This window comes from Crocodylus porosus, unplaced genomic scaffold, assembly GCF_001723895.1.
Source record: "Crocodylus porosus isolate Cpor-Errol unplaced genomic scaffold, CroPor_comp1, whole genome shotgun sequence".
Taxonomy (NCBI): Eukaryota; Metazoa; Chordata; order Crocodylia; family Crocodylidae; genus Crocodylus; species Crocodylus porosus.
The window spans coordinates 721,984-741,039 of record NW_017728944.1 but is presented as its reverse complement, the minus strand read 5'-3'; the positions used below and the strand labels follow the sequence as shown (position 1 = coordinate 741,039).

Sequence of the window (19,056 nt, the reverse complement as noted above, 5' to 3'; positions counted from 1 at the left end):
GAAGCATTTCACTAGATATAACAGCACCAACACTGGTCCTGACAGTCCCTGCCTGCTGCAGAGATTGTTCAGCATCTTTCAGGTTCCTGCATCCCAGATGAATTTTGGGCATTGCCAAGCAGTGTTACAACGTCAATCGATGCAAATGCAAGGTACAGTACTACAGTTATTTTATTCCACAGGTCACGGCAAGTATGGGACAAACTGGAGCCAATACAGTCTTGTATAGTATGTGGCACTGAGTACCTGCGTGCATATGCACATACATCCATGCATAGCAGCATGCAAAGGAATAAATTCATAGGCTGATTGGTAGAAATGTCATGATGGTCACTACAGGCTACATTTGGCACACCCGCACCCCCCATAATTTCATAAGGACAGTAGTGGTTACACCTAGATCCTCCTGCTTCAAAACTACAGAAATCTTTTTTCTGAAATAATAGAGAGGCAATGACAGGCAACTGAGCAGTGTCTCTGTTTGCATCTAGGTGCATATCTGTACACACATATGACTAGAATTCAGCTGCCAGAGCCGGGACCAGGTATGCCTAAAAATCTAGGCCCATTAAGATACCAAACTAAGAAGTAAGGTTTCCAAACAACTGTACCTGTTGGGTGCTGAGTTCTATTGCAAAACTGGCCCTGACTGCAAGTGTTGAGCAGCTGGAAACGGTTGGAAAATCTGTCCCCTGGAGACTAGTCTTTGTATCCCACTTAAATTTCCCCAGCCCTCACTTCCTGCATTAAGCTCAGAATGCTGCACTGAGATGAGATGGGGAATTGCAATTCCTCTCTCTGCCCACACAAAGAGCTCCAGCCATGCCCGCAGCCACATCCTGCTCTTCCCAGATCACTTTGCAATCATGATTTCCCCTGAAATTCTTCTTCCAGGCTTCCCTATGTCCTTCATTTCCTGTCTGGATCAAAAAACCAAAGAGATATGAGTGAACCTCAGGGGTCTTCTATGCCCCAAACCCCTGCACTATTGCTCTGTACCACTCAGAATGCCTGATTTCTTTGAGCACCTTTACAGTACCCCACAGCAGAGGGACAAGTCAGACTCCTCCCTGACATGTCGCTTGCCCTCTCAGGGAGGTGCCCAATGGCCTGTTACCTAGCTAAGCATTAACATTTTATTACTAACAAGCATTTTGCAATACAGTGTTAAGTGGACAGCTCAAGTTACCCAGTTACCCATGGGCAGTGCCACCCTAAGGAGTCTGGTTACCTGCCTACTCATGGGCACTGGCACCCAGAGGAGTCAAGTTACTTGGTTACCCACAGACATTGGCACCCAAAGGGGTCAGGTTACCTGGTTACCTACAGGCATTGGCACCCAGAGGGGTCAGGTTACCTGGTTATCCACAGGTACTAGCACCCAGAGGGGTCAGGTTACCTGGTTACCTACAGGCACTAGCACCCAGAGAGGTCACATTACCCAGTTACTCAAGGATACTTTGGTGGTGCAAAATAGAGAAGCTGCCATATCAGCAAAAGGAGTGGACACCTACAGCTACTTGGTAGGGTAGCCTTGTGCCACCAACAGGTGCCCAGGTACTTGAGTGCGGGGCTGTCTCCCTGCCACTCCATGCTTCTTTCCACACAAAGCTCTGCAGGGTGCAGCCATAAGCACTTGTGACATTGCTCAGCATGTGGCAGAGACATTTAAACGTGTTGTATCCGTTCACTCTGGGAATGGGAGGGGACAGTGATCTTGGCTCTGAATGCTTCCTGTAGAAGTCACTGGCCAGGAGGCAGCGAGGAAAAGAAGTTTGCAGCCTGCCCCTCCTGCCACCCCCCACCCAGTTTTTCAGTGCCCAGCACCCCCCTACGCACACATTCACACTCTCCCTTTGCACACCTCCCGTCAGGGAAACCCCATGTACAGCCATGGAGGTTCATTACCAATGGCTCCTGCCTGCCTGGAGAACCTGCCATGGACCTTGGATGGGAGTGGGGAGTGGAGGTAATCCGGAAGCAGCTGCGATTCATTCAGGGAGAGGGATGGAAGGGGGGCACTGCTAGATCACCAACTATTTTAACACCCATCCCTCCTTGAAAACAAAATACCACCCTACCTTCCAGACACTCCACGCTCCCTGCAGCAGCAGGCTGGCTGGGTGAGCCTTGGTCTGGAGCAAACATTGACCTGCCCCAAGCAACAAACTTCATGAAAAACAAACTCTCTCCATGTAGGATTTAGCAGCTGGAGATTGGCATCTCAGCACGGAACAGCCCAGAAACTTTATGGATCGGAGAGAGGGGAGAGGGAACGGGGGGGCGTGCCTGAGACACACAATCTAACTTGTAGCTCTTAAAGGCAGGAGGAATGAAACAAGATCCCTTGCCTGCCAAAAAGGGTTGTGCACAGTTTCTCTGTGGTGCCTGCTCCCCCTCCCTCCCTCCAACCCCACTCCCTTCTTCCCTTCTCCATGCCCCCCTTCTAATCTGCTGGCCAAGAGTAATTGGCCCATTAAAAGCAGCTTGGACAGGGGAGGGAGGAAGAGATTCTTTGGGGACGAGACCTTTGCTTGGAAGAGCCGAGTGGTCTCAGTATTAAGTTATACTCCCCTCCACTCCCAGGTTCTCTGAACTTTCTGAGTCAGAAAACAAGGAGGCCTGGCTGTGGGTGCAGCCGCAAGAGCAGCCGCAGGAAGAATGAGGAAGAAAGCAAGTCGGATTGGAAATGGAAATACGTGACCAAATTCTGCCCCATTGAAAGCTACAAGCCTGAGTCTGCTGTCTCTGCCACCTGTGCTGCTGAACTGATTTCAGCCATTTCATAGATTTCATAGACATTAGGGCTGGAAGGGACCTTGGAAGATCATTGAGTCCAGCCCCCCACCCAAAGGGCAGGAAGTCAGCTGGGGTCATTGGATCCCAGCAAGATAAACATCCAATTTGCTCTTGAAGGCATTCAATGTAGGTGCTAGAACCACCTCCGCTGGCAGACTGTTCCAGACCTTGGGGGCTCGGACAGTAAAGAAATTCTTCCTTATGTCCAGCCTGAAACGGTCTTGCAGGAGTTTGTGACCGTTCGACCTCGTCATCCCTTGGGGCGCTCTGGTGAACAAATGTTCCCCCAGATCCTGGTGGTCGCTCCGATAAACTTATAGGTGGCCATCAGATCACCCCTGAGCCTGCGCTTTTCCAGGCTAAAGAGTCCCATGGCTCTCAGCCTGTCATCGTAAGATCTGTTTTCCTGACCTCTGATCATGCGCGTGGCTCTCCTCTGGACTCTCTCAAGCTTCTCCACATCCTTTTTGAATTGTGAAGCCCAAAACTGGACGCAGTACTCCAGCTGCGGCCTCACCAAGGCCATGTGCAAGGGAAGAATGACATCCTGGGATTTGCTTGAGAAGCATCTATGGATGCAAGTCAGCGTTTTGGTTGCTTTACTAGCCGCAGCATTGCATTGCAGGCTCATGTTCATCTTGTGGTCAATGATGACCCCCAAGTCTCTTACTTCCATATCCCTCAAGTCTCTTTCTTCCGTAGTCTATTCCTTCCTGATCTATACCAGGGAGGTGCATGCAGAGTGCACCAGGTGTAAATCTAGGTTGGATTTCACTCAAAGTCAAGACAGCAGCACCTGATGCCATTTTGCCACCTCTCACACTGTGGCTACTCCCTTTATTTCTGCTGGAGGATCTGATGGGATGGGTGGGACAAAACAGGGGGAGGACAAAAGGGGGTGAGCTTCAGATCAAGACCCTGATCATGTTTAAATCAGGGCTCTGGTGCTGTTTGGGTTTGACAGCACCAAAAGTAAGTCAATAAATAAAAGTCTCGCATGTTGATTTCACAAGGCCTTGGCTCCCATGGGGAAAGACGTTTGCTCCTCACTTCAGATCCAGTGTGAGACCAAAACTGTTAAGGGCAGAATAGGCTCCGGGGTGGGGTGGGGTGGAGGGTGGGGGGGTTCAAATATAAGCACAAAAGCTAAATCTCAGCCCAGTGCAACACACTCTAAACATGTCAGCACCAAAGGAAATTGCATTAGATCCTCAGTTGGTCTCTAATCCCACCTGAAAAGACAGTATGGTCTCATGGTTAGTTTTGTGTTGTTAGGACTCTAGGCTGCATCTACACATGCACTCTCCTGCAGAGTAGACTATTTAGCTGTGGAGTAAAGCTTCAGTATCTACATGTGCAGCAGTATTAGACCACAGTAAACTAATTTATGCTGACATAAAATAGCACTGTTGGGGACAGTACTATCTTATAGTGGGATAATTTACTGAGATTAAACGCATATGTGGACGCTGACCGTGGACATAAATTGTGTCCAGTCAGCCAGGAGTCAGACTCCTGCCTGCTGTCCAGCCACATGCACTTTCAGCACCCTCACGCCCCAACCAGCCCCTCCGCTGCCCGATGCTGCCACCCAGAAGCTGGGACTGGCCTCCTGTGCTCCCTGCCAGCCTAGGCCTACTTCACCCTGCCTCAGATTGCTCCTGTCCCAGGCACACATGTAGATGCTGCACCTGGGAGTACTTTACTCTAGCTCAAACTGCTCTAAAGTTTATTGCTTCTCATTAATTGCATATGTAGACATACCCTAAGAGAAAAGGGTTCTGCTCCCAGCTTTACCATTGACCTTAGGCAAAATGCTTTCCTCACACCCTTTGTACATTCTTTGAATGCAGGGGCTAGATCCTATTCTACCTGTTAGGTACCACAATGGACGTTGGTGCCTAGGTGCAATCCTATTCCAGCCTATTCAAGTTCCTGAAAATCCATGAGTACAAGGTGGCCAACCTGTGGTACACATGTGATACATTGGGTGCCCCAGCCTCCCTGTGTGGCATGAAGCAGATTAAGAAGGAGATAGTGGTAGATAGGGCAGGGAGCTGAAAGCAGAGCAGCAGATCAGATGGAGGCCATAGGGCAGGAAGCAAAAAACCCAAAGCAATAAATTGATCAGGGAATATAGGGCAGGGAGCATAAAGCAGAGCAGTAGATCATGCAGGACAAGGGGATTGAAGTGGCACTCAGGGAGGGTGCAGGGCTAATTTGAGGCATGCCTGCCCAAACATTGGGCCACCACTACACTGTAGTAGGAGCCTGGGACCCCAGCAATGACAGTGTCCTGCGTGTCTGCCGCGTCTCCCGCCGCTACGCCAAGCTGTTGTGCCTGCCTTATGGTGTCCGACATGATCCACTGGACCCATGACATCTACATGGAACACATCATGGGCCACCACCAGTACACCGACCCCACCAGACTGAACGCCACTGGACTGGACACAAAGGGGACCACCTGAACCCCCTCTAAACCTGATGGACTTCACTTTGAGAAGAATCTTCAGCAACATACCACCCCGCTCCGCTTGAAGAGGACCCCCGCAATGGGACCCTATATGGACTGAGAAACTTTCTTCAACCTACTTCCTCCATCATTGCGGATCATTGATGGGTTTGTGTGTATCTATCTTTTTTCTCTCTCAGCGTCATGAACCCCCTCCCTCCCCTTCTTCCACCCCCCTTCCCCAGTCCTGGACTTAGTTGGCTAACATTGTATTTTCTGTAACCTAGTTGTGTTCTCCTCCTCACCCCCATCCCTCTTATGTTAGTCCCTTGCTTGGGCAATCTGTAGGGCAATTTCCCTACTGGCTTTTGTCATCTTTTTGGATTCATACCTCTTAACATCTACTAATAAAATTCAGTCCGTTCTACTTCTGATGCACTGTCATCATAGCCATAATGCTATATCACAAGAAAGAAGGGAGGAGGAGGAGGAAGACGGGGAGGTGGATCCACCTGCTACTTGTATTAGCCATTTATCAGGCACTTGAACAGGGTGCAACAGGATCACACTTAGACACCTAAGTCCACCTGGACAGTGTATAGATGGACTTGTATTTGGGCCTCAACTGTTTTGAACAGAGACTTTGATCTGTATAACACCAAGCTCAATGGACCCACAATCTTTTTTTAGGGCCTCTCAGTGTTATTGAGAACAGCACCAGTTAAGGATCTGCTTATTATACACATTTTTTTTAAAGTTGTGTTATTTCATATAGGAAAAAGTCCCTACTTCCATCTCTCTGTTCCTGGGAACATTGGGTGCATGGTGAATATCACTGTGCAGGGCAGGGCTGTTTTGTAAAATGTCAGCACAAATGGATGGGTGACAGGACATCTGTATCTCATTCAGCATCTGTATGCCATCCCTTCTCATTATTTAGATATTGTTTAAAGACAAAAAAGGATAAAAGCTCCCTCAGGGTTCAGAAATGAGCACGCTCTTTGGAAATGCCAAGCTTCAAAGAAAGCAATGGTGGTGTTTTTGCTAATGCCCTGGTACAGTCAGAGAAGAAACTGGCCTTAAAAACAAAAGCTTCCCATTTTCAGAACAGCAAAACAGAAGGAAACATTTGAGATAGTATTGCCTGGATCATCTCTACCTACAAGGGACTGGGTGCATGCAAAAGGGCTATAAATATCAGGTTAGGAGTGTCTCACCATAATAAATGTCTGTTGTCCCAAATAAATCAAACTACAAGCTCTTATTCAGCGGAGCCTAGAGGTCCATTCCTGAAGCCCTGACTCACTTTCTAGTCAGTCTTTCTCAGACATAATTCCCACTCTGGTCCAGCAGCCTCAGGCTCCTTATTCCCTCTTTAAACTGTTTTGACTCAGTTGTTACTTTGCTCTTGAGTTTTGCTTAAGGAAAGACTAAATAGAAACTCCTGTCCTTAGTGCTGCAAATGAAGTGCTCATTACAGAGAGATCAAGGTCAAAGGTCCCTAAGTCCAGTAGGCTGGCATGGGTAAGTTACAATGATTTCTGTAGCCAACAGCACACAAGGAAGTGATGTGTCTACCGTTATATCTAGTTGCTTTTGACTCCCGAGCCTGAGTGATCAAGTACCCAATTATAACAGGGACGGGTTTTGGCATTCGTCCTATGTAAGGATCAAACTCACTCCTGGACCTGCAGCAAGATGCCTCAAATGCTCTGCCACACCTCCCCCTTTCCTACAGTGAGTTGCACCTGCAGCCTTGGGTCCTACTTAAGGACCTTAGGAGGTGCACATACAGCTCTACTGAAATGCTGCCATCTCTGGGGTCCAAAAGTGCCCAGTCTGTTGCACAGCAAATGAGTGTAAACAGGAAGTATGATTTTGTCCCAGGATGGCCTGCAAAGCCCATTGACTCTGAAATGCTCCATGTGGTCTACAAAGACCATGCACCATTGAAAAGATCTCTCTTTCAAAGTCTGCATCTATAAGAATTACTCTGTATTTAGTGGACAAAACCCACTTTTCATACAACTTGACTGAGGCCCACTGGTTCCAGTGGAAATACACCAGTAATGAATTTGGCCAAGTATTCCTAGGCAGAATTGACCTATCCAAGACTTGAAACCATGGCAGAAAGGGAACTAATTTTGACTCAAGAGAAAGCCACAAAGTTGTCTCCTCCTGCCGCAACCTTACCAGGAAAGGCACTAATCTACAGGGGTTCATCACACCTTTATGGGACAGTGAGCATAGCATAGCAATGTGACACCAGAACAAGGTTGTGTTTTTATGCTGGGATGTCACACAGTGGCATGACTTCCTCACATATGTTGACAAAGGTGTAAGATTTGATGGAAGCAAGGGCTTGCTTTGGGCATTTCACTAGAGTCTTTACTATCCAGGCTCCTCCTCCTAAGTTAAAACCGGACAAGGGAATGGAGCCACCACATCACTGGGCAAAAACTTAGCAGCAGTGGGAAGTCCACCAGGGACTTTGGTACTTTCAGTTTTACATGGAAGGCATTCAGATGCTACGGTGATGGATGGCAGCATAAAAAACGAAGAAAGATAGCTACAAAGAATGAACCCATCTGTAGCTGGGCTAGAAATCTTCTCCTGAATGCCAGACAGAAGGGCAGGATATCAGAAGCTCTTTATAAGTACACAAAAATATACCAGTATTACCATCTCGACCCCTTTCATCCCAGGCTCTCCAAAAGCTTTACTAATAAGAGTCCAGTCTTTCAATGCTCCCTCACGAGGAGGGTGGGATCAAAGAGGAGCTCACTCTTGCACTTCTCACATCCCAAGTAGTAAAACAGACTCAGAAAAAGAGATGGGAGATGTAGTGACCTTGTTCAAGGTCTTGTGTAGAAGCAGCAAGGGAACCCAAGAATCCTCAGTGCCTTCTCCCTGATCTCTACTAGACCCTTCCCACAAGAAGATCTGGGGACTGATGGCTTTTAACTAACCCTTTAGGTTGCCTTTGAGAGGCTGAGGCAGATGCACAGCCTGTGTTCCTTGGCCATCTTGGCATCCCTGTACCTCAGCAAGTAATGGGGCCTAGACCCATGAGTTGTTGAGTACCCATGACTCCCATGGGCTTCAGTGGAGTTGAGGGCACTTGCCACCTTGCAGAGTAAGGTCATTCATTCTCCTGTCTGCAGCAACCGCTTCTTCCCCTGCCCTCCCTTCTCAAAAAGCAGCTTGCACTTCAACTTCTCTGTGTCTACTTCCCTAGCTGTAAACGGAAGATGACGACTATTAATATCTTTGAACTGGAGTATCATGTAGGAGTCCCAGATCCAGATGCGGGTACTCATGGGTTAGGTTAGGCACTGAACAAACATAATGCTGATCCTCCAGTGCTGGAGGCCAGGCAGGAATTATGGGTCTGAGTTACATCTATGTTGACGAGGAGCCCAGATGCTGACCGAAATGCCTATAAAGATGCACTCCTTCTCATCTTGCCTCCCCTCAGGCGCTGACCTGTTTTCTAGCTTTAGCTTACAGACAGACCTCCTAAACTCATACCTGATAGTCACACGGCTGTGATTCCCCCCACCCCGCCCCCTCCCCTGCTCCCGCTGCCAAAATCTGCGTAAATATAGAAACCTTCTTGCAGTCCCAAGCCTTGGCCTCGCACAGTCTGTCAGTTATAATCACAGCTGAGCTCTCCAAAGCTCCCCTCAATCATACTGATCCTGTCCCCCTCTCCCTCCCCCTTCCCCTCTGGCTGGTTGCTAGCTAAAAATAGCTTGTTCCATTACAGTGGTTTACCTTGTGCCAAGCTCTTTCTCTCTCTTTCTCTATACATGACACAGGCACTCTTTCTCTCTCTCTCTAGCTCCTCTTCTTCCTCTCCTCCTAGAAGCTGAATACAAATCAGAGGAGTAAATACTCCTCCATATATTTTAGCCTTGTCTACCATAGCAAATTTACAGACTTGGTGTCAGCCACAAGGTAAACATGAATTTATATGAAACCTTGGGAACCAACATTTCCCTTGTTTGACTATAGATCAGGGATGGTGGCAGAAGGGGGTCAAACATATGGCCCAGAGGCCAGATCCATGCTGTGGAGCTACTCCAGCTGGCCTCCTGGGCTACCAGTGGGCCAATGAATTGATGGGCATGGCTAGCAGTGGGCAGGGTCTACCACAAAATTCAGTGCCCTGAGGCCCCAGTGGACATGCCTGTTGGCAGCCAGGAGCTGAGCAAGGACTGTGGCAACACATCTCTTTCTTGTCCGGCAGCTGCCTGGCCCACCACCTTTTCATTGTCTCTGCCATGGCAAGCGGCCACCTGGCCCATGCCTGCTTGCCCCACTGCCATTGCGTTGTCTGCTGCTGCCCCATACCCCAAGCTGGAGCTGGCCATCTGAATCCAGCTTGAGGCACAAGGTGAGGTTGATACCCCAGAGGTATGGCATGGGCAAATTTCCCCACAAGTACCTGTCACACCGGAAGGTGTGTCTCAGCCCAGATCAGCAGCAGTCTTTTTCATATGGAAAAGGGAAGAGGTGCCCATGGGCAAATCAGTCCCTGCCTTCTTGAGCAATTCAGAAAGCAAGCCAGTCAGTGTTAACTGTGGGCGTATTGCTTCTGTGAGGCAGAAATCCCTGCTCAGAGGAAGGCCCACCAAGCTCATTCCACAGAAATCACCCGAGAGCCCACAAGTTATTTTAGATTTTGGTTATGATGATTGATCCGCACTGGATGTGAGTTGGTTTATTAATTTCTTGGAGGGGCACAGAATTAAAACAAGATAAAATAAAACCTAGAAAGCCACCTACTTCGGGCAAGATTTCAGCAGTTCACAAGCCAGTTGACAATAGGCTCTTTAGCTGCATTAAGTAATGAACTAAACTCTGCTTTCAGTTATACTGGTGTAAATCTGAAGTGACTTCAGTGGAGTCACTCTGGGTTTATACCATAGAAATCAAAGAGCAGAATCTGGCCCACTAAGTCTGAGAAACACATCCGTGTGGCCAGCAAGCAAGTAACCTTTTCTCTGTAGTAGGCTCACAGTCCACCCCATTGCTGTGGACAGTGTTGAGGGGCTGTATTGCAGCAATAATTGGTTCTGGGAGAGCTGCATCAATGGGGTGACAGAGGGTTTGTTATCTTACTAATAGTGACACTCATGGCTGAAACACCAAGTGCATTATTTCTTGACTGGAGAGTGCCAACAGACCTTTGATCCCTACAAGCCTGATGTTTTAGGTAGCTTCATTTATAACAAATATTTTGGACAACAACCTTTAGGCATCAGGGCTTCCCAATTTTATCTTCAGTGAGGATCAACTACTAGATACAGAGGGAATGTAGCGCATGCTTTGTAAGAGTGTCACATGACATGGGTCCACCTTGTACATGCAAACTGAGCACTCAACATGAACACATGGTTTAGCTTCTATAATTGGTGGACATGTTTTCAGAGGTCCATTTGAAAATACACTCCAATGTTCGAATCTCCAGCTGTGAACACCTTTGCATCGCAATGACACATCAGATAGGATTCCTGCATTCTGCATAGACTCTTACCCTCCTCCCAGCTCTTATATGAGCCTGCCTTTATGCTGCCACTGCACAAAGACACCTTAGGTAAACATTACCTTCTTTGGCCTCTCATGGTGGGACACATGCTTCTCCTGAGTGGGTGATGCAGACTGGCTCCTTCTCCCAGCAATGAAGGAGCTACCTCCGGAGTGACGTGATGTCTTCTGAGAGAAGTGGGGATAGGAGGCAGAGATGGAAAACAGACAAAAAAGAAAGGAGAAACAGTGCCTATGAGGCTGGGGCTTCACCACTACTGCAAAACTAAGACTATGGGCATGTCTACAAGAGGTTACTGTGCAGTAAACCAATGCCCTAGTTCTTTGCATGTCTCCTGTGGGGACACTCTTAGTGTGCATAAGGGTGAGGTAGTTTACTCCACTTTCAAATACAACTATGCTCCCTCACACAAAGGTGCTTGGGGCATGTTAAGTGTGTCCACCTGGAGAATTAGTGCTGAGTAGGTACTGCAGTGTGCACTCACACTTACCCTTACTGCACACTAACTTCCCCATAGGGAGGAAGCCCTCCCAGAGGCTGGACAGGCTATGGTATGGAGGACAGTGCACATTACCCTTTCACTAGAAAAAAGATTACAAATGCACATGATAATCTCTAGAGCCAACCCCCTGGGCATGCTGAATGGAGACAGGGGATTAACAAGCTTTCCCTTATGTCCCCTTTCCTGCCCAACAGTTCTCCATCTGTTCAGACAGACAGCCTTTTCCCTCTCAGTTTCCCATTTTGAATCCCCCTGCCCAAAATCCTGTTGTACATCTTTTCCTGTTTCCACAGCAATCAGGGTCATAACAAATTGCATGGGGCACTGGGTCCCAATAACCATGTTTACTAGATACAAACAACATGGAAAGCCCAGTCACCTTTGCCTGCTGCTGCTCTGACTGGTTTCCAAAGTGTAGAGCACAGTGAGTGCTAGAGGGCTCACAAACTATTTAAAGGGAGATGACTCGGTTCCTATATATTAAATGGCCAATGCACAAAGATGTGTATCAGGAAACAGGAGGAGCTAGACCCAGCCTGTGGGTGGAGCGTTGTGAGAATGGTATAGATGAGGAGGCAAATTCTACCAGCAGCGATACTTTGACATAATTTACACCACTCTGGACTGCCACAAGGTTGGACACATCACAGGACAGACCCCACTAGCCTCCCCTGAGCACTACTGTTTAGTTGCTAGCTCCAGACCCAAAGCCTGTGGTTTAAGCTCTGCCCTAAGCATGGTCAATACTCTTGGGTAGGGCAGCGGGTGAGGCAAGCTGTGCTCAGATCCTTGTGAGGGGAGGTATTACTGCTTCTCTGTGCATCAACAAACAAGATACAGGACCATAGCTGTCCTGGGTAATCATGGGAAATAGCCAAGCAGAGAACGCAATCTCTGGTTTGACTTTGGGGAAAGGGCTGAACACCTTACTCACTGAATGTGGCAGCTCTGATAAGCAGGAAGGGGACTGAGAAAAGCCAGCAAACAAAGAAGCCACTGAGAGGTAAAGGATGTAGTGAAAGGATCAGGTTTCCTCTTCAGCAGTGGTGGAGAGAAGGAGCATATGCAAATTGTGACAGTGCAGAAAAAGGAAGCCTCTTCTGACTTTGTGCCCTGTGTCTAAGCAGGGAGGAGGGAGAGCTCCCATCTCCTCACCCCACATCCCCCCTGAATACCAGGCAGCATCCTGGGTCTCCTTCCCCATTTTCCTGGGACTGTGTGTGCTTATGTGCATCCATACATATATCACCACCAGATACACTGTCCTGCATCTCCCAGGTGGCTTTGTATAACCTCTGAGCTGCTGTGAAGGGCAAAAGTTAAGGCTGTGTCCCTATAGCCTGAAGGCTGCATTACAGCCCTGCACCCCTGCAGTGCTCTGGTTACTATCCTTCCTGGTCTCAGAGCTCTGCTGCACATCAGAAGCAGTGTTGGGCTGCTTACATCAGCTCTAAGAGGTTTATGCATCTGGAAAATTTTCTCTTGGTCCCTTGAGGCTCATTTACAGCCCCACCCAGAGTGGTGCACAGAGGCCTGAGCAGGAGGCCAGGATAAGGGATCTGTAGCTGCTTAAAAGAATTAAAGATGCTAATGAAATCACTGAATCCTGGAAAAGTAGAGCTGGAATGGACCTCAGGAGGTCACCCCATCCAGTCCCCTGCTCGAGGCAGCATCATTCCTATCTAAGCTGCCGCATATAAATGTTTGACTAATCCAGCCTTAAAACTGCACAAGCAACCCTCCTCCACAGTTATCAAGCATATTGCCCCAAAACATCATGGACACCCTAACTTGCCATAGGTAAAGCAGGGGTACAAGGGCACTTGTCCATGCCTTACCACTGCAAGGACAGGAAATCATTTTTGAAAATACACTTGAGAGCTCCAGGGAAGGGGACAATGCCCCCCACCAGGAAAGCAAAACCCTCTACAGTCCATGCCAATTTGACTGCAGTGTAAAATTCCTTCCTGATCCCCTATGCAGCAATTGGTCCGACTCTGGATGGAGAAGCAAGATCCTCTAGTCAGGAACCTCTAGGGTTTTTTTCAGTCCCAGCAGGCGCTTCAGCGCACTTTCATCGAAGTCTCCAGCCTTGGCTGCATCTGACACCCAATGTTTATGGGGATGGTTAAACCTCCCCCCCATGACATAGCAGTGTAACTGAGGGACCACTGGGGCAACAGTCCTGGGTGCTACTTTTAGCGGTGGGGGAGAGGAGGGGAGGGCGTAAAAACAGCAGCCACTACACCAGTGGTTGTACACGCCACTGTCATTGGCACCACGACAGCCAGTGTTTTCCTGTGCGCAGCCGCTACCCCAGGCATGGAGCTGCCCTGCTCCACCTCTGCCCTAACACCTGCAATAGGAGGGGAAAAATATTCTTCTTAGCCTCATGTGGCAACCAGCACAACCCAGAATTATGGGAAAACCAAACACCTTCCACTCTACACTGCAACCTGCAGACCACAAACACAATTCCATGCATCCCAAACCTGAACTAGAGTCACAACTCCTTTTTCTGCCATCCCATTTCCTCCATAAACTTGTTCCAGCTCTTTAATTTAATTTCATAACCAAGCCAGCTGTTCAGCTATGCTTCATTCTCATGCTGCTGAGCACGGTCCTCACCAGTTTCTGATGCATGTGTGGAGTCCCCTGAGCATCTAATGGTTGCCTTTCACAACACACTTCAAGCATTGCTACTCCTAAATAATCCCTGATCAATGCTTATCCAATCTCTTCTTGAAAATGTCCAGTAAACGACACTCCACAACATCCCCAGGCAGTGTATTCCACTGCCTCACTTTTCTAAAAGTGACAACATTTTCTCCTGATATCCAATCTAAATCTGCAATTTCAAGTCACTGCTATGCATCCTAATTTCTGCAGTAAGAGAGAAAAGCATTCTCCTTCTTCTTTGTGGCAGCCTTTCAGATATCTGAAGATAGCTATTGTGTTCCTTCTTAATTACCTTTTTCACCAGCTGCATAAGCTTATTTCTCTCAACTTCCCCTTGTATGGCTTGCCTTCCAAAACCTTTAGCTTTTTGTCACCCACCTTTGGACCATCTCTAACTTCTCCACATCCTTTTTAAAATGCAGAGCCCAGAACTGCACACAGTACTTTAGATGAGACCTAACTGGAACTGACTAGATCAGGGGTAGGCAATGTTTTTTGGCCGGAGTGCTGAAAAAAACGATGTCTACCTTGGAAGGTACCACAGTGCTGACATGCCAGAGCCCAGAGCAACTGTTTGCAGCCTCCCAGCTGCAGCCAGCCCATGCAGCCCGGTCTGCTTGCAACAGGGCTTGCAGCCTCCCAGCCGCCTGCTGGATCAGCCTGGGCTCCGTGGCTGGCAGCAGCTGCTTGGAGCCCAGGTTGGCAGTGGTGTGCCGAGCAAAATGGCTTTGCATCCCATGTTCGGCACGCATCCCACAGGTTGCTGACCCCTGGATTAGAGTGTCATTCCCAGGGGCACTATCATTCCCATGTCTTACACCTAATACTCCTGCTGACGCAGCCCAAAACAACATTCACCTTTTTTGCTGCTGCATCACACCATGAAATCATGTTGAGTTTCTGATCCACTAAAGCCCCAAGATTTACCTCCACAGTACTGCCATCCAATCATGTCACTCATTCTATATCTGTGTTTTGGATTATTCTTCCCAAAGTATAACATTTTGCATTTGTCAGCACTTAACTTATCCTTTTGCTCTAGTCCAGCTATCCAAACTATCAGGGTCCTTCTGAATTCTACTTCTGTCCTCCAGTGTCTTTGCAAAACTTCCCAGTTTTGTGCCATCTGCAAATTTGCTCAGGGAGCTCTCTATTCCAGCACCCAAATAATTATTAAACATGCTGAACAGCACCAGGCTCAGGACAGACCCTTGTGGGACTCCACTTGAAATCTCCTAACATTCTCAAATGGATCCATGTATAATTACCCTTTAATTACAGCAATTAAGCCAGTTGGCTATCCACCTTCCAGCAGTTTTGTCTAGCCCACATTTAGTCTATTTGTTTATGAAAAGGTTGTATGGGACTCAGTCAAAACCTTACTGAAATCCAAGTACACTGTGTCTACTTCGTTCGTTTCATCCACCCAACTAGTTGCTTTGACAAAGAAGAAGATCAATTTTTTTGGCACAATTTGTTCTTAGCAAATCTATGCTCGTTGCTCAGGAATATCCTTTCCTCCTCTGGATGCTTATAAGTCGGCTTCTTTAGAATTTGCTCCAGTACTTATCCAGTATTAAGTTTGGCTAGCCAGTCCATAATTCTACAGGTCCTCATTTTTGCCTTTTTTTTTTTTAAGAAGGGCACTATTTTGGCCCTTTTCCAAACCTCTGGAACCTCCACTTTCTCCCATGACTTAGTATATATAATGCCCAGGGCTCTGAGATCTCTTCTCCCAGCTCCCTCAGTACCTTGGGATGAAGTTCACTAGACCCTCCTGACCTGAATTCATTCAAAATGATCAAGAGCTCTCTGACATTCTCTTTCATATCATGACCCTCTGTCTATCGCCTTCCTTGCCTATATAGTTTTTCTTAGTTGTCTGGCTGGCTTTCAGGGATAACAGCTACTCCTAGGCTCTGGCTAGCACTGCTGGCATTGAAGAACTGGGGATCACATGGCACAGATTACGGTTCTCGTCTATAAGTTTTGGGGATCTCTTTTATGCCCAGCTCTCAGGAGGATGCAGGAGGAAGCCTTACCCCCTTTAACACAGAAGTAAGTACCAACTAGCAGGACAGAAGGACTCACCATTTTATTGAAGTGATACTTGCAGTAGCCACAATATTTGACATTGTCAACCTCCAGGACTTCCTCTTCACACAAGAGGCCAGCCATCTGGGCGCTGAAACACACAAACATCAGAAACCTCAGCCAGACTACATGCCTTGTCTTCTCAGATTTCATCAGGAAAACATGCGCCTGGGGTGCTTGGAGTACTCAGGGTACCCTTGCCTGTCTGATAAACAGTTTGTGTTAGAGAAAGTTGAGAAAAAAAAATGGTGGAAAAATTTTCACCAAAATTTGATATTTTAGAAAAATTACACCCACACCAGAGAGCTGGTCTAAAACAACTGCAAAAAAAAATAATTGAAATCTTTGAAATTTTCTATCTACTCCACCTGTGATTCTTGTTTTTAGCATGGGGCTGAGGAACTAGTAATTATTCCATGGGGACACATCTCCTGAGCAAGAACCCCATGCTGTCGTCAATACACAGCTGGGAATCCCAGCCTTCCTGTGATAAATAGCATTGTTTTCTGGCTTTGAGGGTGCACAAGGTACCAGACTTTAAAAATCACATCGTTCACATTATGCTCTTGCATGTGCTGTGCTTGTGTAAGTACATTCCTAGGCTGTGAGCCAGCTGGTTTGTCCTTGGACTTCACCCAGTCCTAGAGACAACCCCACTGCTCACAGCACCTGCCCTGGGAAGGCCTCTGTCTGCCACAGCTTGCAGCCCCAAGGGAATTGTCTCCATGTCCAACGGATGGCAGAAGTATTCCACCCACATAAGAGAAAGTCAGTGCAATTTGCCCAGCTCTTCTTGCAGTGGGCCTTTGTCTCCTGCCAAGGATAGCACCAAAGTTGTGCCAATGAAAACAGTAGCTGGGGGCATTGTTGAGGCAATGCTGTAAGGGACTCACCAGGTGACGTGGAAGGCTTGCCGGCAGCCATGTCGATTGCAGGTCATGCAGGCCCCAGAGGCTGCTTTGCTCTCCCTGCCCTGCTCTTCACAGATATAGCAGGTCTGCAAAAAGGAAATAGTGGGCTGTGAGTTTATCATGCCCCACAAACTCATCTGCATGCAGCAAAGCAGCACATCACTTATTGTGAGGCTAGAACTTGGTTTAGTTCCGTTTTCAATTCAGCCTCAGCCCCAAAGACCTCCATAATATCCAAGTCAAAGATAGCCTCATTCCCCACCCTCAGCATACATGCACACTTCTCCATGACACAGGGGTCAAAGACAGCCCTACTCTTATACTGCAGGAAACAGATGAAATTTCATTCCTATGGGCCCACAAAATAGGGGGCAGGCATGGGCCAATTCATTCTCTTCCTCCCTCCAGTACCATGTGGTTCAGACCAAAGTGGGGGCACCCTGTATAAGAACCTATATTATCACAAGGCGAGGTGCTGTCTTTGGAAGGATGAGTTGGGTGTAATGGAAATCCAAGGACATACACAAGTGGCAGTCATGTAAGCCAGAGAGGAGATCAGGGTAACTTGTAAGAAAAGGACTCCACTTTTTCATGTCTCTAAAGGAAACAATATACCTGGAAATAAACCTCAAATATGCCAGAAATAGTGGGAAGATGAGAAGACAGGAAGGTCCTCAGTGGGTAAGGGGCTGGCATTTGGGGTGGAGGGAAAAGAGGTAGCCTCACCTTGTTGAAGCGGTCATGGGGCACGTACTGCAGGACAATTGGCTCCATGGTCAGCACATTGGCAAACTGCACCTCAGGGATGTACAAAGCACAGACGACATGGGCCCAGCCTGGGGAGATGAATGGGATGGTGAGATAAAGATCACAGCAGGTAGTCAGAAAATGTGTAGACCCAAGCAGAACAGCAGATGGGTGCTAGGATGGGCTCAAGGATAGAGGAGATAGGCAGGGAAGGGAAAGGATTTAATCACATGCTAGGCTTGAAACACTGATTCTCATAATTTTCTTAGAAACTCAGATTCTATGATGATAGTTGCTAGCCAGCCAGCCAGACACCACGTTTAGATTTTAAATGGGGGAGGGGGTAAAGATTTCTGGGAAAAGAAGATTTTTAAATGTGAACAAACAAATAACTCAGGATCTAACCCAGCCAGAGCCATGAGTTTCCAAGGAGAAGGATCACTCTCAGTAAAATACTGATGGGACAGGTTTGGAGAAAAGCCCCTTCCTATAATCATTAGGCTGCTATGGGAGCTTGGTAGAAGGCTCTATTTCAGCAACTCCACATTGATTAAGGTCTGAATAAACTGGGAAACACTGAACTTCCCAAACCAGATGCAGAATTTCCATTTAGGGCCCATGGGGAGGTGGGACTCTTGGGAGGAGACAGCAAAGTTTCACCTGGGTGGAAGGAACAACTCTGTTGTTACAGAATGATCTTACGGCCATGTCGGCTGCAATGATGATCAGTAACATGGTTATAACGGTGTCTGCACTGGCCAAACCAAACCACATAATAACATGCTTGGAATGAGACTATCATGAATGAGACTACTTCAACTACCCAGACATCTCATGGGAAGAGCACTCAGCCAAATCTGAATGGTCACAAAGCTTCCTCATGTGCATGGACGAGCTCTATCTGACTCAAGAAGTCTATGGACCGACAAGAGGCAAAACTGCTCAACCTGATACTGGCAATGGGGCATGATCTAGTCAGCGACCTAATGATCGAAGGGAAGCTGGGAGACAGTGACCATGAGCTGATCACTTCCCCTATCCACCGTAAACCTAGCAAGTCAGTCAGTGATGCTGAAGTCCTTGACTTCAGGAAAGCTGACTTTGACAAGCTCAGGAGACTTGTTGGTGAGGCCCTAACAGACCATGACCCGAAGGGGAGGGGAGTTCAGGATGAGTGGTTGCTCCTCAAGGGAGTGATCCTGAAAGCACAAGCAATGTCTACTCCATCTTGGAGGAAAGGTAGCAAAAGGGCACAGCTGCCTCCTTGGCTCTGCAGGGAACTTATGGACCTCTTGCATGGAGGACTGGAACCACC

The 19,056-nt window shown here is 47.7% G+C and overlaps 1 protein-coding gene across 6 annotated transcripts in view; it reads right to left on the bottom strand.

The window, feature by feature from the left end:
• Nucleotides 1-19,056, bottom strand: part of MLLT6 (MLLT6, PHD finger domain containing) — a 92,368-nt gene that overhangs the window by 57,216 nt on the left and 16,096 nt on the right. For 3 of the 6 annotated variants that reach the window (XM_019550252.1, XM_019550254.1, XM_019550255.1), the window contains exons 4-7: nt 17,721-17,830; nt 16,977-17,080; nt 16,081-16,174; nt 10,868-10,975 (exon numbers count right to left, since the gene is read on the bottom strand). In XM_019550252.1, coding sequence (XP_019405797.1) covers nt 10,868-10,975; nt 16,081-16,174; nt 16,977-17,080; nt 17,721-17,830 — 416 coding nt within the window. Of the gene's footprint in view, nt 1-1,561; nt 1,747-2,081; nt 2,367-10,867; nt 10,976-16,080; nt 16,175-16,976; nt 17,081-17,720; nt 17,831-19,056 lie in introns of those variants that run through there. The other 3 variants (XM_019550253.1, XM_019550257.1, XM_019550258.1) reach the window with 3 other exon arrangements.